The 24,433-nt window shown below is 44.1% G+C and overlaps 1 protein-coding gene across 1 annotated transcript in view; it reads right to left on the reverse strand.

Annotated features, from left to right (window-relative positions):
- Positions 1-24,433, reverse strand: part of GPI (glucose-6-phosphate isomerase) — a 30,719-nt gene that overhangs the window by 1,408 nt on the left and 4,878 nt on the right. Inside the window, exons 2-17 of the mRNA XM_040329430.1 lie at positions 20,872-20,962; positions 20,319-20,387; positions 16,280-16,399; positions 16,118-16,201; positions 15,146-15,292; positions 12,074-12,145; positions 9,556-9,600; positions 9,412-9,465; positions 7,066-7,126; positions 5,369-5,412; positions 4,407-4,559; positions 4,171-4,300; positions 3,334-3,410; positions 2,608-2,736; positions 840-915; positions 669-735 (exon numbers count right to left, since the gene is read on the reverse strand). Coding sequence (XP_040185364.1) covers positions 669-735; positions 840-915; positions 2,608-2,736; positions 3,334-3,410; positions 4,171-4,300; positions 4,407-4,559; positions 5,369-5,412; positions 7,066-7,126; positions 9,412-9,465; positions 9,556-9,600; positions 12,074-12,145; positions 15,146-15,292; positions 16,118-16,201; positions 16,280-16,399; positions 20,319-20,387; positions 20,872-20,962 — 1,419 coding nt within the window. The remainder of the gene's footprint in view (positions 1-668; positions 736-839; positions 916-2,607; positions 2,737-3,333; positions 3,411-4,170; positions 4,301-4,406; positions 4,560-5,368; positions 5,413-7,065; positions 7,127-9,411; positions 9,466-9,555; positions 9,601-12,073; positions 12,146-15,145; positions 15,293-16,117; positions 16,202-16,279; positions 16,400-20,318; positions 20,388-20,871; positions 20,963-24,433) is intronic.

The raw sequence follows: 24,433 nt of genomic DNA on the forward strand, positions 1-24,433 counted from the left end.
ATGGGTCATGGTCTGGGGTTGCATGAGAGTACTGGGGAGCTACAGATCATTGAGGGAACCATGAATGCCAACATGTACTGTGACATACTGAAGCAGAGCATGATCCCCCCCTCCCTTCAGAGACTGGGCCGCAGGGCAGTATTCCAACATGATAATGACCCAAGCACACCTCCAAGACCACTGCATTGCTAAAGAAGCTGAGGGTAAAGGTGATGGCCTGGCCAAGCATGTCTCCAGACCTAAACCCTATTGAGCATCTGGGGAGGGGAGGAAAGAGGACTCCAGTGGCAACCTGTGAAGCTCTGGTGACCTCCATGCTTAAGAGGGTTAAGGCAGTGCTGAAAATAATGGTGGCCACACAAAATATTGTCACTTTGGGACCAATTTGAACATTTTCACTTTTGTTGCCAGCGGTTTAGAGATTAATGGCTGTGTTGAGTTATTTTGAGGGGACAGCAAATTTGCACTGTTATACGAGCTGTACACTCACTACACAACATTGTAGCAAAGTGTCATTTCTTCAGTGTTGTCACATGAAAAGATAGAATAAAATATTTACAGAAATGTGAGGGGTGTACTCACTTTTGTGATACTGAATACAGATGGAAGCAGCATAGGATATGACCAAGGTTTGGCATTTTACAGGGGGTCGGGGGAAGGATACTCACCCCCATTGGTCGTAGCTGTTGATATCCCACACAACACCTTGGACAAAGATTTTGTGTTCATACATGGCTAGAAGTGAAGGAAAAAATAAATAATTGAGTCAGACGTGTGCAGGAGAGAATATAAAAAAAAAAAAGCCCACACCACCCCAAGACAAACCACACAATAGTTACCGGTTAAACAGCCCAAGGTGAATGGGTCCAGTTTGTCGAACACAATGGAATTTGTTGGTCGGTTCCCCTCAAAAACCTATTAAAAATAAAATGTGAGTTTATGCACGTCGAGATGTTTACATGTTTTTTTTTTTAAGCACAGACTGGCATAACATTCTGCATCATCCCATTTCATCCCGTCAGTGCCAGCCAGTCCGTCCATCTCAGCAGTACCCGCCATGCGACTCTCACCATCAGTGTTCCCAGTCATTTTGTCCTCATCTGTCCCACCATGCTGTCCATCAGTACCTGGCCTCATTCTCCTGTGCACCAGACATACCCAAGTGGCAGCATTATCCCAGCTGGGATTGCTACAAGTCAGGTCAACTTTTCCACAGACCACAAAGTGAAGTATTGTGCCCACAGCATGTAGACATCCTAATCCACTTACAGCTTAAAGGGAGTTGGTTGGTGGCTGGCAAACACCTGGCTCAACGGCACATTTTTTTGCCATAGCCTTATCTGGGTTTTTTTTTTTTTAACAATTTTATTAGAATTTTTTCACAATACCGTGTAAGCAATATAACAGGAGTTTAAACAAACTCCCCCCCGAGGTCTCATTTTTGAGGGAGAAAGGGATCGAGACCATTCAATACCTTTCTCTGCAGCCTCAGCTGCACTACATAATGAATGAGCAGGAGGCTCTAAACCAGTGGTTCTCAACCTTCCTAGTGCCATGACTCATTGATAAAAATTTCCCAAGTTGTGGGGAAATTGTTTTTTGTAGCGTGGGTTGTCAGCATCAAAAGTATTAAAACCCCTTAAGGTGCATTTTAGGATGTACCTTTTGTTCTCCCTATCCTAATTTCTTGTTCCCCCATCTTATTCTTTGTTCCTCCAGCTTCCCCCCTCCCATGTAGTCTCCATTTTTATTCCTCCTTACTCCTTGGTAGGGGGGGGGGGTGGCTGTGCTGGCGGAGAGATGGAAAAAAAAAAAAAAAGTGGGATGTTTTAATGGCAACCATAAAAACACAGGTGTCTCGCAGCAGTGACTCCAATGCTGAAATTAGGAGATCGGGTCTCCTCCAGCCCCTCCCACTTCACATTCCTCACCATTCAGCTGACCTGTAGACTCTGCCCCCCCCAGCCATGCCATGAACTGAGTGGGTGGCTGCAGGCTCCAGGGACAGCCCTGTTGGGTGCCTGTGAAAAGGCTGCAAGCTTCAGGAAAAGCTCGGATTTGGTGACCCCTTGCAAATCAAGCGACCTAAGGGGGGTCCTGACCCCCAGGTTGAGAACCTCTGCTCTAAACAATGGTAAAACAGCCCACCCCCACCAATACTTCTCAATCCAGCGATGTGCACAAGAGCAGTGGCTCTCTCATTGCCCAAGAAATCAGCAGGAGCCATTGGCTCCCACCACTGTCAATCACAGGCAGTGAGCCAGTGAGGAGAGAGTGGGGTGGGGCTGAGCCACACTCCATATGTGAATAGACAGTGCAGCAGCTTGGGTAGCCCCATAGTAAGGTGTTGGCTATGGGGGGGGGGGTGCTTGGCAGGAGCCAGGACTGCTGGCAGGGGATCGGAGAAGAGGATCAGGAACTCTAATGGTTTTGCACAGAGCAGGTATTCGGTTTTTTTAATCTGCCTTTAATATCACATAACTGAAGCTGCTGAAAATTTGGTCAGACATTCTAGGCATCAACCACCTTCTGTCACAAAAGAATTAAAGACGATTAAAAAAAAAAAATGAAAATAATGAATAGATGGGGGGGGGGGGAACCACACACCTTATGTGGAAGCAGCTTCTCCAGTGCCTCTCCGCTCAGTCCAGAGGCCTGCAGTTCAGCTTTGGCTTCTGCTGTAGACTTTCCCTTCATCAGAGCCTCCGTCTGGGCCAGGAAGTTGGCCAACAGGATCTAATGAAAAAAAACAGATCAGTTATAGGTGGAGCGGAATCTGACACACCAGTCAAAGTACTACAGTGTTTTTTCCGATACAGGAATTAAAGAGACGGATCTGATCAGAGTTCTGCTGCCATTTGAGAGATCCTGGGAGGAACAAAGTATAACAAGAGTATCAGGTGCGCCATAATCCCCAAATATATATTTGGGGATTATGGCACATATATATTTTGGGGTGGTTGTTTCGGCCATAGGCATTTTTGGCACCAATAACGTATGTGGTATGTTATTTTGGCACACAAGTTCTCACAATACAGGAGGAGAAAGAGCTGGCGGCATTCAAATGGTGTCAGGAAAATTCCTAAACAGAGGGAGAGTACAGAAATGGGTGGAGTACAGAAATGGGTGGAGTACAGAAATGGGTGGAGTACAGAAATGGGTGGAGTACAGAAATGGGTGGAGTACAGAAATGGGTGGAGTACAGAAATGGGTGGAGTACAGAAATGGGTGGAGTACAGAAATGGGTGGAGTACAGAAATGGGTGGAGTACAGAAATGGGTGGAGTACAGAAATGGGTGGAGTACAGAAATGGGTGGAGTACCGCGGTCTCACCTTGTGGTGCAGTTCATTCCTGATTGGATTTTGGCTCTTTACTGGAATCAGGAAGTCACATGGAATCTTGCGAGTTCCTATTGAGACATTAGAATTAGTAAAACTATAGTTGACCTCCTGCCTTCTCTTCAGACTTGCAGATGTACCGGCTCCTCTCCTAGACTGAAATGGCTTCCTCTGATTTCACTGCACACTGAGCTTCTCACAATGTGCACTAGAAGCTTCAGCAAGTCGGAGCCCACCTAATTTCTTGTCTGAAGGATGTTCAGTGTCATCTAACCCTTTCCTTCCTTCCCCAGCCTGACTGTCCCCTTCATTCATTGGATTTTAGTTCTTCCATGTAGGGTGGTCTGATATCATAACATGTGCAAAGAAAACACTTTAAGGCCCCTTTCACACTTGGGCGGGAGGTGCGGTGGCGGTAAAGCGCCGCTTATTTCGCATCGCTATTCAGCCGCTAGCAGGGCCGATATACCCCCCCGCTAGCGTCTGAAAAAGGGTTAAACACCGCAAAGTGCCTCTGCAGAGGCAATATAGCCACTGTGTCCCATTGCTTTTAAGGGGCAGGAGTGGTTTATACACCGCTCCAAAGATGTGGCTAGCAGGACTTTTCCCGTCCTGCCAGCGCACCGCTCCACTGTGAAAGCCCTCGGGCTTTCACACTGGAGAAACAGCTGCCATTTTTAGCGCAATAGCGCCTGCAAACAGCCCCAGTGTAAAAAAGGGTCTACAGGAGTTGGGAAGTACCAATTCCTATTAACACTAATGTCAGTTACACTTTAAACCCAGTCAGGGTTGGTTTCCCATTAAAGTCATGTCCATATGGCATATACCAACCTTGATGTATGAGCTGATAAAAGGCATGCTGCCCATTGGTTCCAGGCTCCCCCCACACTACAGGCCCGGTGTTGTAGTCGACACGAGCCCCTGACTTGGTGATGTACTTCCCATTGGATTCCATGTCACCCTTTAAGGGGGGGGGGGGTAGGAAGAGAAACAAAAATTTGAAACATTCCTATCAACTTATTGGAATTAACAATAATCAGTAAACTGTTGATCATTGGCTTACAGACCTGCTGGAAGTAGGCAGCGAAGCGGTGCATGTACTGGTCATAGGGGAGCAGGGCCTGGGTCTCACACCCATAGAAATTGATGTACCAGACGCCCAGCATAGCCAGGATTACCGGGATGTTGTTTTCCAGAGGAGTATTGTAGAAGTGATTGTCCTGTAACATGGGGGAATCTCAAACAGTGAAAGATATAGAATTTTTTTTTTTTTTTTTTAAATATTAAAAAAACTTCACTTGGTATTTTTTTGCCCTCCCTGTCCCATAGCCAAACAGGAAGTGGGTGAAAAAAAACAAACAAACAGAGGCCACCAATGGAAGATTGATGCTTTATTACAGTTTGGCTCCATGTACACTTAAATACAACGTCAATTAAAAACTTTAAAGAGGTTTGTGGCCAAGCCCAAGAGAGATTACACAGAATATCAAAATTAATTTTAGTAATTCTGTTAAAAAACTTAAAAGTAAAACTCTAGATTTGTAAGTGATACATTGCAAGCATTGCTCTTAATTTTGAAGATTACAGCTTAGTTAGTGTATTACCAAGCAAAGTCTGCTGCTAAATCATTAACTATTGCCTGCAGATCTAATTAGAGAAAAAAAAAAAAAAAAGGGGGGGGGGGGGGAGGGGAATGCATTTGGTAGATTCAATTCCGAGGAGAAGGCAGATTCCTAGCAGAAGTGGTTTATATGATCATGGCAGGCAGAAGACTATTGTTATCAAACAAGAGCTTAAAAATGTCTAGGGGTAAATTTTATATATCTTTTTTGGAAGCCACACAATGGCTTTCAGTGCCAATTGCTCCCTTTACCAACCTCTGCCCACCAGGTGAGGGGGCAGGGGAGAGATACATTGATTGCAAGCTATAATGCTCACAGCCATGTGCATGCCAAATAAGAACTAAGACACACAGGACCTTCTAGGTGGAGAAAGTGAAGGTGGTCTAATGATCATAGTGGTTACTTACCATCCAGTGAGCTCCAGCCAGAAGTTTCTCAAAGTTATCATAACCTGTAAACAAAAATAGCAATTAAAAAACATAAATAAAACTGCCACTTTTACTTAGACCAACCAGGTTTTTCTCAGGAGGTTGCTAGGGGTTCCTTGAGCAATGTCAGTTCCTGCCTTTCAGATACACACAACCAGTGACACCAGTCTTTAGCCATCTTCCCACTGACAGTAACACCCCCCACTAACCAGTATAAGGGGGCATTCTTACCATTGATCACCAATGCAAGGAGCATTTTCCCCACTGGCCATCATTTTAATGTACCCAGAGCTGCAACTATAGTAATTCATGTCTGAGGCTCCCCTGATACCTGCAAGTCATTAAGGGTTCCACCACGCACCCAAATATATATATATATATATATATATATATATATATATATATATATATACATACATACACACACACACGTCTTGGATGTTGGACATATCCCAATTAAATAAGTAAAAAAAATTCCAAAGCACCAACTTCACCATATATTAAACGGGAAGCAGCCTACACTAAAATCCGTCATTGTTGCATCTTTCCTGCGCTAGCAGGCCATTTATGGGGCACACATTGATGTCAGCTGTAGGCAGATTTAGAGGACGTGCACGCACATGAAACGCGTTGAGTAAGGCCTGTACATGCTGATGTAAAGCTGCCGAGTCACTAGAGTTTATTGCAATTTTGTATACTTTCTATGGATTGCTTGTGTACCATTGGTCAAATTTTAACATACTACACTATATAAAACACACTGTGGGCTCCGTGGTGCGAGTTTTATATGCAGAGAAAGGATCACTGGCACCTGATCTGTTCGAGTGATGAATATTGTGGGATATATGGATTGGATATTTATTTGCCTATACATTTCATTCATCTGGTGAGTGCATTGCAGGGGTGGTGCGGTGCACTGTTGGTGACAACGCAAATTTCTGCACACTGCATTTGTATTTATTGAGGATGATATTAGTACTTTTAGGAGAAAGATTGATATTCATCTTTACATTTACTTTCGGGACTTTTAGCACGCAAGGATGGTTGCCCTCTAGTGATAATGCCCCCTCATTGCATGCGCTAATGTTAAAACTTTGTTTAAGATGAGGATTATGAATTCCAGAACCTACAGAGCGCTGCACTGGTTCCCCCCCAAAAAAAAGATTTTATTGGAGTTTTTCACAAGATATACAGGAAAATATTGAAAACTGAGGTACAGGTTCCATATACAATAAGCTCAATAGAAGCTAACAGGTTGCGAACACACAGTTGTCTAGATAGAAGTCCGGACACCACTATATGGAACTCTATAATAACACAAGTAATATGCAAGACTCGAACATGTAGTGGCTTCTCTTTGAATGCATGTTTTGGCTCACATTAACTCACTAGCACTATGAGACACTGGACGAGGCCTATTCATAACAGCCCTGTATCACCCAATTCTGCTTCAGGACGGTAGCCCCGAGGGCCAGGGCCAACCCACGTGAGCGGCACTGACCTCCAGACCCAACCATAGAGGGCTCAAACACGAGAGAAGAAAAAAAAAAAAAAATGGAGGTGGGAGGGGGTAAGGGAAAAAGAGCAATAAAGAGAATTGACAAGAGGGGGGGGGGGGGGGGGGTGGTAACCCACCTGCTACCCCTGCACATTTTTTTTTTTTTTTTTTTACATACCAACATGAAGGGCAATTGAGAGACCAATGGCAGACCAGAGAGAATAACGGCCTCCGACCCACTGAAAAAAAATAGTAAATTTAGTTAAGAAAAAAAAAAATATTTGTTTTGTATATATTATCTCGGGGGTTACCTGAGCGTCTGCTTTTTGTTTGTTCAATTTTAATAGTGTGAATTGTATATTTGATTTTTGTAATAAATCATTTTATTTTACATTGTATCTTATCATTATCAGTACAGATATAGTCCAGGAAATCCCTTTTGAGTGGGGATATTTTGGCTGTAGTTTTAGCCACTGCTCCCTTCTCCCCACTCTCCCCCATTCTGCTTTAGTTATTTGGATGATGGTACGTTTTTATATATTTTTTTATGTTCTTTAAGTGAAGCCATACTCCACTTTTTGCATATATATTAAAACACATGATCCATTAAAAAAAAAAAAAAAAAAAATCAGCTCTTAAAATAGATTGCCTTGACATTGAAACGCTCTCTGATCTTTCATGCGTAGAGTAGACAGCCAGCCCCAGGAAGCATAAAAAAGTTCAGACCTGAGAATAACTAGCAGAAAGCAAGGAGGTCGTGTTACCCGACAGCTGCCTGTAACCTGGGATCTCCAGACTGGGGGCTGCCAGAGTGAAGAGAAGATTCCCACAGAGGTAGCAGCATGGAGTTACGTGAAATGGTTTTTGCTCGTCAGGTAAAGATACACATTGCATATTCTTTATACCCCACTACTAGCATTTCCTACACATCTGATGGCAGCAACAGACCTGTTGGTTATTCGATTTCCTAGAATTTGCAAAGCAAACCTGTACTTTGCCCATGCAGCCAAACAGGTCAGCTTTAAGCAGGTTGTAAACTGACCTAAAATTTGGTCAGACTGAATGATAGTGGCTGCAACAGAAGAGATGCTGCTGGGCCTTTATAGGACCAGGGTAGGCATCCTTGGCACTGCCACTGTGGTGAAACAATTCCCCAATGGCATAAACCCCCCCCCCCCCACACACACACACACACATTTCCTTGTGCATTTATCCCTTTAAAGGCCCTACAAGTACAAAAATACCCATTAGTTTGCCAGAAATGCACTCTGCTCCCAGGTCCTGTCGTGGAACTACAACATACAGTGCATCCAGATAGTAGTCATTGTTTCACTTATTCCAAAAATGTATTAAAATTAATTTTCCTCAAGATTCTACAAACAATACCCCATAATCACAACCTGAAAGAAGAAAGTTTGAAATCTTTTGTAAATTTATAAGAGAAAAAAAAAACCCATGTACATAAGTATTTACAGCCTTTGCTCAATACTTTGGTGAAGCTCCTTTGGCACCAATAACAGCCTCAAGTCTTTCGGAGTATGATGCTACAAGCTTGGCACACCTATTTTTGGGCAGTTTCACCCATTCTTTTTTGCAGGACCTCTCAAGCGCCATCAGGTTGGATGGGGAGGGTCGCTGCCCATCAGACCAGAGAATTTAGTTTCTCATGGTCCAAGAGTCCTTCAGGTGCCTTTTGGCAACTCCAGGTGGGCCGTCATATGTCCTTTACTAAGGAGTGGCTTTTGTCTGGCCACTCCGCCATACAGGCCCGATTGGTGAAGTTCTGCAGAGATGGTTGCTCTTCTGGAAGGTTCTCAGAGAAACACTGGAGCTCTGTCAGAGTGAACATCGGGTTCTTGGTGACTCCCCTGACTAAGGCCCTTCTTCCCCAATTGTTCAGTTTGACCGGGTGGCCCGCTTTATGAAGAGTCCCGGTGGTTCTAAACTTCATCAATTTACGGATGGAGTCCAATGTGCTAGTTGGGACCTTCAATGCTGCAGAAATTTTGTACCCTTTCCCCAGATCCATGTCTGAGGTCTACAGACAATTCTTTGGACTTGTTGGTTTGTGCTCTGACATGCACTGTTAACTGTGGACCTTATCTAGATAGGTGTGTGCCTTTCCAAATCATGTTTAATCAACTGAATTTACCACAGGTGGACAATCAAGTTGTAGAAACATCTCAAGGCTGATCAGTGGAAACCAAAATGCACCCGGGCTTTATTTTGAGTATCATGGCAAGATGAGGACTAGGTGGGCTCTTTGAGAAAGCCAGTGTGCAGAGGACATGGGGCAACTCAACTGCAACGGGATCCAACCACTTATTTGGGGCACCCAACAGATATACATATGTGTGATATAGATACACACACAAATTTTTTTTTTCTAAAGGGCAGAAAATAAGACAAGCTTGTGTTATGGTTTATATCCCCCTTAAAATAATGTTCCTAATGTGAAATATTTCATGCCTTAAAAAAGGTCAAACATTTGCCCAACCAATGAGAAAATGTGAAGAGGACTTACATCCCAGAATTCAAACATGTTGGCGGTGTCTATTCCAAAATCCTTCACTTTTGGCTGTAATAAAAAAAAAAAAAAAAATTAGAACAAAATGAGAAATGAATAATGCTTCATGGTATTTTTAGCTAATTGTAGAACACTACTTACTGCATTGGTAGACAGAGCAACAAAGTGCTTGGCCACTGCAGATGCCTGGAATAGAGGAAAGAGAAGGGTCAGTGGACCATCTATATTAACACCATATGAGCAATAGTATTTGTTCACATTGTGGAACAGATTATCAAACCTCAAGCCAGTATTGGGGGGGGGGAGAGAAAATACAAATATACGACGATTGCAGTTTGAGAAATGCCTCAATGGGCCCTGCCACAAATATGCAGCAGAAAATGGCCCCCAGAGTGCTGCTCCCAATATCTTCAAGATTCTTTAAACCCACCCCCAGGTTATACCAGTCTGGCCAAGCCTTGGCATACTTTCCCAAAAGGACATCTAGAGCTCAACACTCCCAAAATGTTTTTTCCCTAAAGATCTGCACTCTACCACCATAGCCACTGTTGGAGCTCACCTCCAGTCCTGCTTTTACAGGATTAACCAAGCTGTAGTTGCCAAGAAGCTCCTCAGAAGGTGGAACGCAAGGATGAGCCAGCCCCTGCTGAGCAACTGTCACAAAACTTTAGACACATTTGGCACAAACTACTGAAGGTGTACATTTTCTAAAAAACTGCCACCACAGCAGACAAATTTTACAGATAGTCAAAGCAGGGGTGGGCAACCTTGGCACTTCAGCTGTTGTGAAACTATAAATCCCAACATTCCTTTTGAAGTCACACAATGCTTCACAGAACTTACCGTATTTATCTTCATATAGCGCGCACCCCCCAACCAAGAAGGGAAATTAAAAAAAAAAAAAAAAAAAAAAAACTAAGTTTGAATGCCCCTCGTTGGTGTCTTGCCCGGTGTCCTTGGTGGTGTCCTCCCACTGTTTGAGCCGATCCCTGCGCTGTGTTTGAACGCCACCATATACCGAGCGCAGTACACTCGGCTACGCTCGGCTCCTCTCGCATAAAGGCTAGGAGGCAGCACAGGGCGTGACCGCGAGAGCCTGGCCGAGTGTACTGAGCTCGGTATATGTTGGCGTTCTAACAGCGCGGGTATCGGCGTATATCGCGCACCCACGATTTTCCCCTTATTTTAAGGGGGGAAAAGTGCACGGTATACACCGATAAATACGGTAGTTCTACAACTAGAGTGCAGAGGTTGCACAACCCTGAACGAAAGCCATTTTTCTTTATCTAGTGACAGTTTTCCTATCCCAGGATTGGATGGGTGATCCGTATATAAAAATTGCCTGGACAAAAGGAGGGACCTCTCTGTCAAAATTAAGACCGTCATGCTCCCTGTGCTCTGACTAAACAGGCGGTGGCTCTCCTCACTTCCTCCGAACACTGGGAGAACGGATCCCCCCCCCTCCCAGGCAGCCCACACTCGCCAGCCCTCAAAATGCACATGGAGTTTGAGGGCTGATAACTAAAACGGGATTGCTACAAAAGAGATCTTTTATCATAGGAAATGAGATCATATTTAATAAAAATGCATCATTCCAAGAATTGCATTGTGTGGTGGGCATCTTAAACATGCATCCGACATGCCCATCTTCTCTCCATCTTGCTCTGTAGACAAAGGCAAGGTCACACGAAGACAATCCATCTTGACTGAGGCAAGGTCACTCCTGTAGCATTCTGTCTATGAATAGCCGAGGGTTTTCCTCCCCTCTGACCCAGCACAGGAATCCAAACACTTATTTATAGCGCAGTAATAACCTCATTAAAAATGTAACATACTGTATTGCAGATACTCCACTGATCTGCTTTTTTTTTTTTTTAAAGTGACCACATTCCAGTGAACGACATTTGACAGAAAGGGAAAGCCAAACGTGACTGCTACTTGGGCAAGAAGGGCAATGAAGCTGCCACCGAAAAACGCTGGTAAAGCTCTGCCAAGACCCTTCACACTGGGGAGTTTTTCCCCCTGGCGCTTTGGCGTAAAAGCACCTCAATGGCAAGTGGCGCTTTAGGAGCGGTGTATTCAATGCTCCTAAAGCGCTGCAAAGAAGCTGCTTGCAGGACTTTTGATGCCCTGCCAGCACAGCGCCTCAGTGTGAAAGCACTCGGGCTTTTACATTGGGATTGCAGATGCAGCTTCTTTCAGGTGCTTTTAATTCTAAAGCGCCTGAAAAACACCCTAGTTTAAAGGGGTGTTAGAGGTACCAGGGCAGACATGCCAAGACGTCACTAGATGTGGTGAAGGTTTAAGCCACCGATATGCAAAGCGTAGTAAGATTAGCCGAGTTGGGACCATGGATGTCTAGCATGGAGTTTGTTTTTATATCAGAGCATCTTAATTTTTTTCTATACAGTCTTACCAGCTAAGGAACATTCATTTTACCAGCCATGTGCCCCCATACTGAAAGGTGACAAAAAAATATATACACAAGCCACCCCTTTAATTCTGAAGTCTATACATCTATATCACCAACAGCTTCAGCCTGGTGCAGTCTATTCTCTGTAATTTAAAATATCACTGCGCTAGCAAGTTTTCCAGATATTGGTGCAATACAAACGCTTTCTATGACGGTCTCCCAACTACGAGCACTGCTTGGACTTACATCTTTTGCAGACTTCAGGAACCATTCCTTGGCAGTCTCAGCATTAGTGATTGTTTCCTGGGTGGTGAAAGTCTGAAAGAAACCATGTTATTTTGGGTTTGAATATGTACACTCTACAGCTGCAGAAAATTAACCAAATTCTAGTACACGATTCCAAAAGATAGATAACAGCTTAAAGCGGAGTTCCGGCCACAATTTCACTCTTTAAATATAAATACCCCTGTAATACACAAGCTTAATGTATTCTAGTAAAGTTAGTCTGTAAACTAAGGTCTGTTTTGTTAGGTTGTTACAGCATTTAGACACTTTATAAAATAGAAATTGAGTGGGGCCATCTTAAGTGTGGGCATCATGAAGCCAGACCATGACTTCCTGGATTTCAGCCTTGCAGATCTCGCACATGCTCAGTGCTGCACAAGCAGTGTCAGATCAGGTTTCAGCACCTGTGCTGTCCAAGTCAAATGATTCTTTGAGACTGGGGAGTGCACAGACTCCTGGAAAGTTACACCCACTACATTCCCAGGAGTCTGTGCGGTGTAGGTTAGGAAGCATTAAGCACCTAGGTGCAGGAAGAGGAAAGATTCTGCCTAGCAACAACACTTTGAAGGCATCTAAAAAAAAAAAAAGTTTTCGTAAAGGACTAATGACATTTTTTTTTAAAACTACTGATGTAATGTTATATTTATGGGTGGAACTCCACTTTAATGCCATTTTAGGTCATCTTTGACCCTGGAGATTTGTTTGATATTCCTCCCCCAGTCAACATGTGGTGTCACCAGCACCCTTACTACATAGCCATTTAGACTGCCCAATTTTATACTCTCTTCAGGTCCCCCCCCCCCTACAAATATATACAAAAAAAAAAAAATTGCTACTTGTTTTAAGCCCTGATGATACAAGATTCTTCTGCTCCTGAAGAGGGATAGCCAGTTTTATTTGTGGACTATGATGAATGGTTAGTGCCCTTTTACTGTTTCACTTGGGGACCCCAAACCTTGTTGTAAACCGGCAAGGTCAATCCATCAAGTCTCACCACTACCTTTCCTTTGATGGGTGAGAACAGTCCAGTGCCTCACATCTACCCTAAAGTTTTACCATTTTTGCATGCCCAAGATGAGTATGTGGTGCATTTGTAACTATTTTATTGGAAAGAACAACCCAAAAAAAAAATAAAAACACACACCATACAAGTGAATATACTGGTTTTGTACTTGGATACCATGCCAAGTGCCCCACCCTGCTCCCCAGGTACAGAAGAAATTCGTACAGGAGAAGATTAAAATTGGAGCCCTTCTGGACGATTTCCAGAGGATTTGAATGGAGAACATCTGGCAAAAACCGAACACACAAAGCGCATCTGTCAATTTCCACCACACAAAGAGACAAGGGTGCCACACCCCTTTTTGCTGGGCAATTTATGGAATCTGCAACAGGTAACACAACTGTCCATCCAGAGCTGCTGGGTTATACATCATAGACATTTATCAACTTAAAAATGAGTGGTTAAGGCATGTTACCTCTTGTCAGTGCAAAAAGCAAAGACTCCAGCAAAAGGCTAAGACCCGGTTCACACTGGGGCGACACGACAGGCGGCTCGGCCGCCTGACGTGTCGCGTCCCATTCACTGCAATGAAACTGTTCTATTAGGAGCGACGCAAGTCGCTCCGACTTAGAAAAAAGGTTCCTGTAGTATTTCGGGGGCGGCTCGGGGCGATCTGCATTGACTTCTATACAGAAGTCGTTTTGCAAATCGCCTCTGAAGTCGTACTCAGGACGACTTGAAGAGTCGCCCCCGAAGTCATGCCGCCTATGTGTGAACCGACTCTTAGGAAGCACAAGACAGAACAGCATACCAATGTCACAAGATGGCATAACATGTGCCATGAGAAGCAAGATTTACCAAAATGCCAGGAACATTAAAATCACAGCACTACCTTGAGTTTGCATGTTCCCCCCCTGTACCTGGGTGGGTTTCCTCCAGGTACTCCAGTTTTCTCCCACACTACAAAGACATGCTGGTAGGTTGGCATGAATGAGAGTTAGAGACCTTAGAGATTGTAAGCTCCTTGAGGGCAAGGACTGATGTGAATGTACACTATATATGTAAAGCGAGGTGTAAATTGACAGCACTACACAGTGCCTTAAAAAAAAAAAAAAAAAAAAAAAAAAAAAAAGTATTCATACCCCTTGAAATTTTCCACATTTTGTCATGTTAGAACCAAAAACGTAAATGTATTTTATTGGGATTTTATGTCAAAGGCCAACACAAAGTGGCACAGAATTGTGAGGTGGAAGGATGATAAATGGTTTTCAAAATGTTTTACAACTTGATGGATCCTAGGGTTCTGGACGGTAGCTCTTATTTCTTCTCTACCTTTCTCTCTCCATTTCTCTCTCAAGAGTTCTCAAACACGGGCCCCTTTGTTTAGGTACCAGTCCCAGTCGTTAGATGGGCTTACGATTTTGTGCCCGGGGACCCTTGTCCTGGGGGTCCAGAAGTTCCTGGGAATCGTACTGAAAGTTTTGATTCTTATACTGGGTTTGCACCCTGGGGATTCTTTCAGAGATGGTTTCTATTTTTGTAGATCACTGCATTACTTGTATAATTGATGCATGGGCCTTAGTTTGCTAAAGCTTGCTGATGTATTGAGATGATTTATACAAAAGTTTTTCAATAAACATAATTGAAACACAAAATGTTTTACAAATAATTTTGAAAAGTGTGGTGTGCATTTGTATTCAGCCCCCTTTACTCCGATACACCCCCCCCAACATCTAGTGGAACCAATTGCCTTCAGAAGTCCCCCCAATTAGTAAATAAAGTCCACCTCTGAAATGTAATCTCAGTATAAATACAGCTTCACAATTATGTGCCACTTTGTGTTGGTTTATCACACAAAATCCCAATAAAACACATTTTTGCTAGTTCTTGGAAAGATCAAAACAAAAGAGGAGAATCTTAAACTATTCCTCTCTACACTTGAGAATCTGTGCCCCAAACTGTTCTATATCCACAGCAACCCTACATAGGTCAGTGATAGAACGGCGACAAAAACCAGGAATGACTCCTACCTTGGATGCAACGATGAAGAGGGTGGTCTCCGGGTTCAACTCAGCCAGCGTTTTGGCCATGTGCGTGCCATCAATGTTTGATACAAACCAAACACGGGGGCCGCCTTTGGAGTATGGCTTCAGGGCTTCTGTTACCATCAATGGACCCTGAAAAAACAGCAGCATCAGCAGATTAGTTAGACAAGGACAGATTTTGCCAAGCACCAGTTCCACAAGATAAAGTAAGTGAAATTTTAATAAATGTGGAGAAAAAAAAAAAAAAAAAAAAAGTAGGCGTCATATGATTAACCCAAACATCTTAAAACTCCTGATAGGCAGTGGAAAGGGAATGTCTATATACTCCCCAACCTGTATTTCGGGTACATAAGAGGCCATTTTTATCTTTCCATTATGGAATTTGTATTAAAGGTGTACCTTCAAGGTCTATTACTGCTTAAACAGGTTAGATGCCCCCCTTTTTTTTTTTTTTAAAGATATTTATTAGGTTTAAGACAAACCAACAGAAAAACATACAAAAAAAAAAAAAACACACACACACACACACACACACACACACACACACAACCTGGTCATAAACGTTAGGCAATACACTCAAACATAGAAAGGTTAGTTGCCTAGTGGAAATATCTGAAGGCTCTGACGCCACAAGGATGTCCCAATGTTTAAGCATCAGCCCTGCCCAAAGCTTGTCAATTTTCTGCAACACGTTAAAAAGGCAAAACATTTCAGGGGCTTCAAACTCCAGAGCTAGACAGTGTAGCAAGATCCATCAATTGCACAATGAGCCAACTGTTAAGTTTGGCAACCCAGATCACATACTAGCTACCAGCAAACCATGTCATCTGGGAAGGGTGGACAAACATTTTATATATATATATATATATATATATATATATATATATATATATATATATATATATATATATATATATATATATATATATATATATATATATTAATTAAAAAGCTTACCAGATCAGAGCCACCAATGCCAACATTCACCACATCAGTCATGGCCTTTCCGGTGTAGCCCTTCCAATCTCCACTGCGGACTTTCTATAAAGAAGAAAACATTAGTCCCAGTCCAGTATGAACCAACAGCTATAACAATCTAATCTGAGCAGATGACTATACCTGACAAAACCCTTTCATCTTCTCCAAGACTGCATTGACCTCTGGCATGACATCTTTACCGTCCACAGTAATGGGAGTGTTGGAGCGATTTCGCAGAGCGATATGAAGCACGGCACGGTTCTGGAATGGTAAACACAGGATGAAGAGGTCTGATAGGTGTACAAGTCACTATATGCATAGAATATGTTAGCAACAATTTAGACAAGGAACTAGTGGGTGCCTGCCTCTGCAATCAATGCATGAAAATAGGCTGCACACCACAATTGTGCTCCATTATTGGGACATCCCAGAGTGACACCACAAGACCAGAGGGCCCGGTAGACACGTTTCACGATTATAAGTGCTTCGTCAAATGACCAAGCACATATAATGCGTCTACCAGGCACTCTGGTCTTGTGGTGTCACGCTGGGATGTCCCAATAAAAGGATTTTGTATCAAACATGGTGTGCAGCCTATTCTTTTGATAAAGCAATCTGCAATAATGTGCCAATGCTGGGAATGAAAAAGGGTGCTAAACCCCCTCCACTGTCAATCCTCCAATTCGATATACCCCAAGGCAACTATAGTGTTGAGGAACCAGCAATTGGTAGAAGTAAAGGAAAACCAAACTAGATTTCCTGGTCGTCTTTCATCTCAGACAGTTGGTGGAATCTCTGCACCAAGTTCTGTTGTGCCCATGAGAGGTTCCCACCATCTTTGTGCTGATTTTTCTGGTCTGTACACCTTCTGTGCCCATTAAAGGAGTTGCCACCATTCCTGCTGAACTTGTATTTGCTATATATTATGGGGAATGTAAGGAGCTAGAACACAAATCTCAGGTAGACAGGAATAGAGCCCAAAAATAAACTACCAGATTTCAGCATCTGAGACAGTGGTTCTCAAACTTTCTAGTGCCGTGACCCCATTGATAAAATTTCCCAAGTTGTGGGGACCCCTAACAGCAAAATTATTTTTGTAGCGTGGGTTGTCAACACCCAAGGCAAGACAATTAATTTGAGCTAACCTACAGACATTTAGCACTCCGAGTCCCTTCCACTCGTACAATATTAAATCCCCGTATGGTACATTATAGAATTTACTACTCTCCCTCTTTGCTTTCCCTTTTATCTCTCTACCCCAATTCCTTCCCCCCCCCCCCCCTCTCTAGCCATCTTTCTTGTTCGTTGTCTTATTCTCTCTCCTTTTTATTTGTTCCTCCCCTCTTTTACTCTCTTCCATGTATTCTCTATTTTTATTCCTCCTCTTACTTCTGGGGGGGGGGGGGGGATGGGATGAGTGGTAATGCTAAGGGGGGGGGGGGGGGGGGGAGTTCTGATCAGTCAACTTTATGTGCTCTTGATCAAGGTCATCTGCTGATCTTAGACTGTAGTGGGGACTTTTAAATGGCAACTATAATCACAGGCAGTGTTAGTCAATGTGTCTCCGACTTTGTGGTGTCTCGTAGCAGTGACACCTATGCCGAAATCAGGAGATATAGGGTCTCCTTCAGCCCTTTCCTCACCAGTCAAATGACCTCTAGTCTCTGCCAACCCACCCAGCCATTCTGTGAACTGAATGGGTTGATGCAAAGAGTGGGTGGCCGCGGGCTCCAGGAACAGCCCAGCTGGGCGGCTGCAAAAAGGCTGGGAGAGCGGTGCCGGCTTCAGGAACAGCACAGGATTTGGTGACCCCTGGCAAATCATTCGACCCCCTAGGGGGTCCCGACTCCCAGGTTAAGAACCACTGATCTAAGATACAAAAAAAGTTTGGGGGCCGCCTCAACAAATCAGCCTCTAGATTTAAAAATTACACTTCTGGATAGATGTAGTCAGGGCCGGTGCTACCACTAGGCAAACTAGGAAGCCGCCTAGGGCACCATACTGCCTAGGGGCACCCATACACTGGTGTTTGTACTCTGTTCTCTCTGCAGCAAGCAACCAAGTCTCAGCATCAGCAGGTAGCCACCACTCCATTTGCACATAGTGTCAGAGACCAGTGTCCCGACTCCTGAATGAATGGAGGCAAGCAAACATTTTTTGATGGGCGCTGGGGAGGCTGAATTTGATGGGCGCTGGGGAGGCTGAATTTGATGGGCGCTGGGGAGGCTGAATTTAATGGGCGCTGGGGAGGCTGAATTTAATGGGCGCTGGGGAGGCTGAATTTGATGGGCGCTGGGGAGGCTGAATTTGATGGGTGTTTCATTAAAAGGGTGGGGTATACATGGGCAGGTCAAAGAGGGTGGAGTCAAAATGAGTTTTCACCTAGGATGTCAAATATCCTTGCACCAGCCCTGGATGTAGTGGTTGCTTTAGACACACACATCATTTTAATTTGGTGATCCTGCCAGCACTTCCTGTTCTAGGGTGACACTGTATTTATATAGCAGCACCATCACCCTGAGACAGTACTAGAGAACACCATCCCCTCTTCTCCATGACAGGAGTTCTGTAGTTCATGAATAGCTGGGAACACTTTAAGGTCCCATACACACAGGGAATATGCCCAGCTCTCGTAAAGGATTTTCCTCCTGGCAGCAGCATTTGGCATAAAAAAAAAAATAAAGTTCCCTAGTCCAGCAAGAACTAGTCAGTAGGGTTTATTTGCACTTGACAGGTATTACAATTCACTTTCAAGAGTACGCCATTTTGAGCCCTGAAAATATTTGCTTTCCAGAGAGATCGAATTTGAGGATAACGGCCAATACAAACCAAAACACACCCAGAAAAGGGCAGAGCAATTCACTTTCATACAACGAACAAAAAAGAAGAACCCTCAGGTGAACCTGTCACTTGCTGCCAATTGCTGCGTGAGCCGCTCCCTGTTATATTATAAAGATTATTGCAGAGTCATTACACATAGACAGTTTATCTGATTAGATTGAACAGGACTGGAGGAGCTGAGATGTGCCATGGACTGTATGGCTACAACTCTCCTCATTTCACTATGAGCACCAATGAATCTTACAAATGAAACGCACTACAGGCCAAAATGTTTCCCTCCTCTACAAAATCAATGTAATCCCCTATGCTTCAATGTTTTCTTACATGGCATATGCCTAAAAAGGCAAATAGCTTTACAGGTACTGGTCCTAGGCCTGCTCCTGTTCTAAATCCCTAGCCCACCACCCCTATATTACTCCAGTGAATTGCCATCAGCCGTAGTGCAATTGTGTTGTGGGGCAGAACAGACCACTTTAGGTATACGTAATTTGTTAACATGCACTCGAAATTGGGTTAACATGCACGCACTTTGACCACACGGTCTCTAAAAAGAGAGGTGAAGGACTAACGGGGCTGGTTGAGCGGGCTAGATCCTCTCACTCCCTTGTAGGGAGTCCCTCTGCCCCGTTGGGCTTCAAAGCGGAGCCCCTCACACACCCGTCATTGCCACCCAGGGCACGGAGAAAGGTGTCAGATTGCCTCTGGGGGAGGCCTGCCTACTCCCAACTCCTGCTCCTCTCTCGAGTACACACACACACACACACACACACACACACACACACACACACACACATATATATCACCAACTATCTCCAGCCAGCAGGTGGAGCCCTCAGGGCTTCTTCATCCAGCCAAAGTACCAATATGCTGTGAATGGACCTGCATCAGTTGCCATTGGTAAAGAACCTCTACAGTTTAATATAAAATGCACGGTTCACACTCCCTTCATCCATGCAAGGAAGATGTACTATAGCTTCTATGAATGGAGGATGTGGACCATGCATTTTATGTGAACCCATCTGCCCGTCTCCATTCATAGAGCACTTTTCTTTAATGGAAGCTATGCCACAGCTTCTATGAATATTGGAGGGGGGGCATACTTGGAAAGTGCCTGCAACAGGTCCCCTTGGCTCCATTAAACCCTACAGCACCAGAACATTAAAGCTGCAGTCTATCTGGAGGTGGAGGACAGGACAGAGGATTCCAACTACGGCACCCAGCACCAAGGACACGTTGGACTAATTGTAAGCAATGGACCTTGTGGCAATTGTTCATAATTATGCTCCAAATAAGGATTGGTGTGCAGAAGATATTTGGCTGTCAAGCTAAAGGTTCGTACCTCAGTGAAGTTGATCTTCTCCGCAGTGAACATGCGCTTTCTAGCAGCCTCAACATGTCTTGATTTGGCCTGAAAAAAAAAAAAAAAAAGGAAGAAGAGGAGGTTAGACAAGTAATGAGGACCCCCACCAATCTCTCCCATGGATCAAGCAAAGATGACCCCATTTCCAACTATTAAAGACTCTCCTGTTCTCCCACACAGCCTGCATGAGATTTAGAAGAGGTGTACAACATGTTTCTCCATACATTGAAATAGTTTTCAGTGCTCCATGACATCTACAACTGGTCATGACATTGTGTATGCTCAATGAACTCTGAGAACAGTCATCCCACAATAGATGCCGCAAGTGGTTTTCAATATTCCCCTTATCATGTGGCCTAAATCAGCCCAATGTAGGCTTTTGGAGAAAAAAAAAAAAAAAAATAATCCATTAGATTTGTCCCATGCTGAACCCCCAAAACATGTGTTGTCCATTCTATGGAACACAAAGCCTCTGCTGCTGAAGGACTACAACTCCCAGAATACACCACACTGAAATGAACAGACTACCCACCAGTTCTATGAGCAGCTTTAAGACCTCATCAGTGACAAGATTCTTGGAGTAATCCACCAAGATGTCTCCATTGCCGGTCTGCAGAGTTTTACTGGAAAGAGGGAAAACAAAGAAAGCGATTGAACAGACTATATTACATAACATCTCCATACATCAATTCCATCTGACCACATGATAAAATCACCAGGTTGCATCAGCCCACCACAACCAGGGTTCCATCAGAAAGTTGCTAGGGGGGGGGGGGGGGGTTCCCTTGAGTAATGGTGGATTGATCTTCTGCCTGAGTCGGACCATCAGGTTAAAGACAACACTACACTGACCACCACCAACCACTCCTCTATAAGGCGCTCTTCTCCAAAGGCCACTACAATGTTTAATATCTGATTTTTTTTTTGGCATGGTTGATGACCCGACAATCCTGAGGGGTGTTAAATGATCTGCTATGGGCAACACAAAACGTTCACAAAATACCACACTTTAAGGGGTTGTAAAGGATTGAATATAAATTTAAACACAGTGAGAAATCGGTACGATCCTATTGAGTGCTTGCAGTGGGGAGGAATGCATTAGAGGTCGACCGATATATCGGCCGATATTTGGCCGTTTGAGAAATCGTCATGGGCCGATTTGTATCCAAAATTAGGGCGCTATTTAACATGGCGGATTGCCGCCCCGGTCACAGCATCAGGAAAGGCCGTGGCTTCGGCCTAGCTCCGGAGCCATCTTGGTACACCCAGCGCAGCAGCCAATCAGCGGCCGCCGCTTCTGACATCCTCCACTGTAAAACAAACATCCCCTGACGTGCTGTGCGCCCTGCCTCTGCCTACAAACCCCAGAATGCAGCGCGGGCCGGTAACTGCATTCTGGGGTTTGTAGGCAGAGGCAGGGCGCACAGCACGTCAGGGGACATTTTTTTTCCCAGAGTGGAGGATGTCAGCAGCGGCCGCCGATTGGCTGTTACAGGCCCACTCTGCATTCTGGGGATTGTAGGCAGAGACGGGGCAGCATGTCAGGGCCAGGGACAATGGAGCTTTCTTGTGCTAGGAGATGCCTGGAGCGCTCTGCTGGTGGGCATTGATGAGGTGGCACTGTGGCAGTGAATGACATTGGGCTGTATTGGTGGGCACTGATGAGGTGATGCACTGGTTGGCACCAATGTGGTGATGCACTGGTTGGCTGCACCCCACCTCTCCACCCTAAACAATTATCTCCTCGCCACCCTAGGTTTTTTGAGAGGAGGGGGAGAAAAAAAAAAAAAAAAAAAAAAAAAAAAGACACCCTCGGCCTAAAATATTGGCCGCAAAAATCAACACATATCGGCCGCCCCAATTTCCAAATATCGGCATCGGTCAGAGAAAAACCCATATCGGTCGACCTCTAGAATGTATGGTGCACAGGGTCGGTGATCAGTGTGATGGGGGAGATTACTGGAACCAATCCCCAGGATGGCCCTTTGCAACAGCTGAAAATCAGTGGGAGGGAGAGGAGAAGCTAGCTTTCAGCTGCTGCAAAGAGCCATGCAGGGGATCAATTCCAGCAATTGCAGGAATAAAAGTACATATAGAAATTGATTTCCGTTCAATTGAAGTGCAAAGTGAAGTTGCGTCTGAAATGGACTAGTGTGAACCAGGCCTGAAAAGATTGAAATTGTTTTCAGAGTTACAATTTGATTTATTCTCATTAAAAATAGTTTTATCAATTGTATTCTCTGCTTATGACTGAACACGACTTCTAGCTCTTTCTCCACCAACAGACTCAGCTTCACAACCTTATAAAACAAAAACAAAAATTGCAGAACAATTTGCATTTTTTAAAGTGTTGACATCATTGACACATTTTTGCTCAAGTGCTTATGAAAGCGGACGTCGTTTGCCAACTCGCTTCTGCCCGGAGATCACAGCTGCTTCTTCTGCCAACCAGAGGGCACTTGAGGTTATATGGCATATCTGAAGGTCAGCTATATATAAACACGGTGAAGTATGTGGAGGACCATGTACAGTGCAGTCCTATCTGCCTTTCTCTCTCCATTCTTATTGAGAATAAGGACCAGAATTGGGCTTCATATATGGCCAATAAGAAAATTGATCTTGGAGGACCCTAAAAAGAAACATTGTTAGTACAATGTTTCTTTTTAGGGTCTTCTAAGATCAATTTTCTTATTTAGTCATGGAAAAAAATAAAAAAAATAATAATAGTGTGCGATTGCGAGGGATAAAACATGCCCAAAATTAATAAGAACATGAATACTATGCCAATGGTAATATACTCTATACAGAAACATACCTTATCACATACCGTAGACGTGGATTCTCCAAGTATTGCAGAGTGTTGTGACAAATAGTGTGTGTTGAGGTTCATTGAGGGCCCAATACATGCATAAAAAAAAAACCATACCCCCAAAAACCTAAATGGACCCCTAAAGTCAACATGTCTTGTCAAGGTCACTTTACGAGGCTTACATCTAAAAATGTAACTTGCAACCATCATAGTTGTTATACAATAACTGGAAACATTGGAGTGAAGGGCCACAGACCATTACCGAACTCTGCTCAGTATGGCGAGATGGTTTGTGGTCAGAAAATGTGGAACCAAAAACCGCATGTTTCAAAATCCCTATTACATGAGGCAAAGTGTGTGTCAATCTGTATGAAGAAAGCAATCTGAGCCCAACCCTGCAGAGTCATGCTAGGTGTACAAAGATTTTTTTTATATGGGAGGGGGTGTCCGCTAGAGGTGGGGGGGGGTCACCTTACACCCATTGGGTCATAAAATGCATTTATATATTATACACACACACTTTATCCAAAAATACAAGGTTTTACATTTGTGCCACATTTACCTACCACACAAACCCTCTCACCATATACCAGTGGCGATTCTGACCTAGTGGCCCAAATAGCAGTTGGGATGAAAGGTCAGATGTTCTTAGTTGGTTCGGTGTGTGGCCTGCCACTGCATTGGGAACAGTGGCAGCTAGAAGACAGGTAGGGACACTTCTGTATTCCTTCACCTGGCACTAAAAATCAACCCCAGCCCTTTCCATAGCACCCACCCTGCAATTCTCCCCTCCAACTCCCTTTGAACGGTTGGTCTTGGCCGGAACGGCCCAAAAAGGCTTAATCTCTGATATTTACAAAATACTGAACGCCTATCCCCTGGAATCCCTAGGTAAACACTCTTATATGATTCGATGGGAAAAGGCCCTCAATGAGGTAATACCCATAGAGCAATGGCGGACTATCTGGTCTCAGGCAGCAAAGAGCTCACTATGTACTCTATACAAGGAAAATACATATAAGGTTCTCCTGTTTTGGTATATGACCCCCGATGTGCTTCACTCTATATACCCTGCTAGCTCCGACCGTTGCTGGCGGTGTCAGGGAGACAGAGGTTCCCCATTTCATATTTACTGGACCTGCCCGCTGATTGTCCCCTATTGGACTGAGGTGCAACAACTGTTGGGCCGCCTCCTGGAAACACAGGTCCCCATGTCCCCCAAATTCTTCCTCCTGGGCCTATCTCCCCTGAGAACCACGTTGCCTTGTAGAAAGCCAACGCGCCA

Source organism: Rana temporaria, chromosome 11 (genome assembly GCF_905171775.1).
Source record: "Rana temporaria chromosome 11, aRanTem1.1, whole genome shotgun sequence".
NCBI lineage: Eukaryota > Metazoa > Chordata > Amphibia > Anura > Ranidae > Rana > Rana temporaria.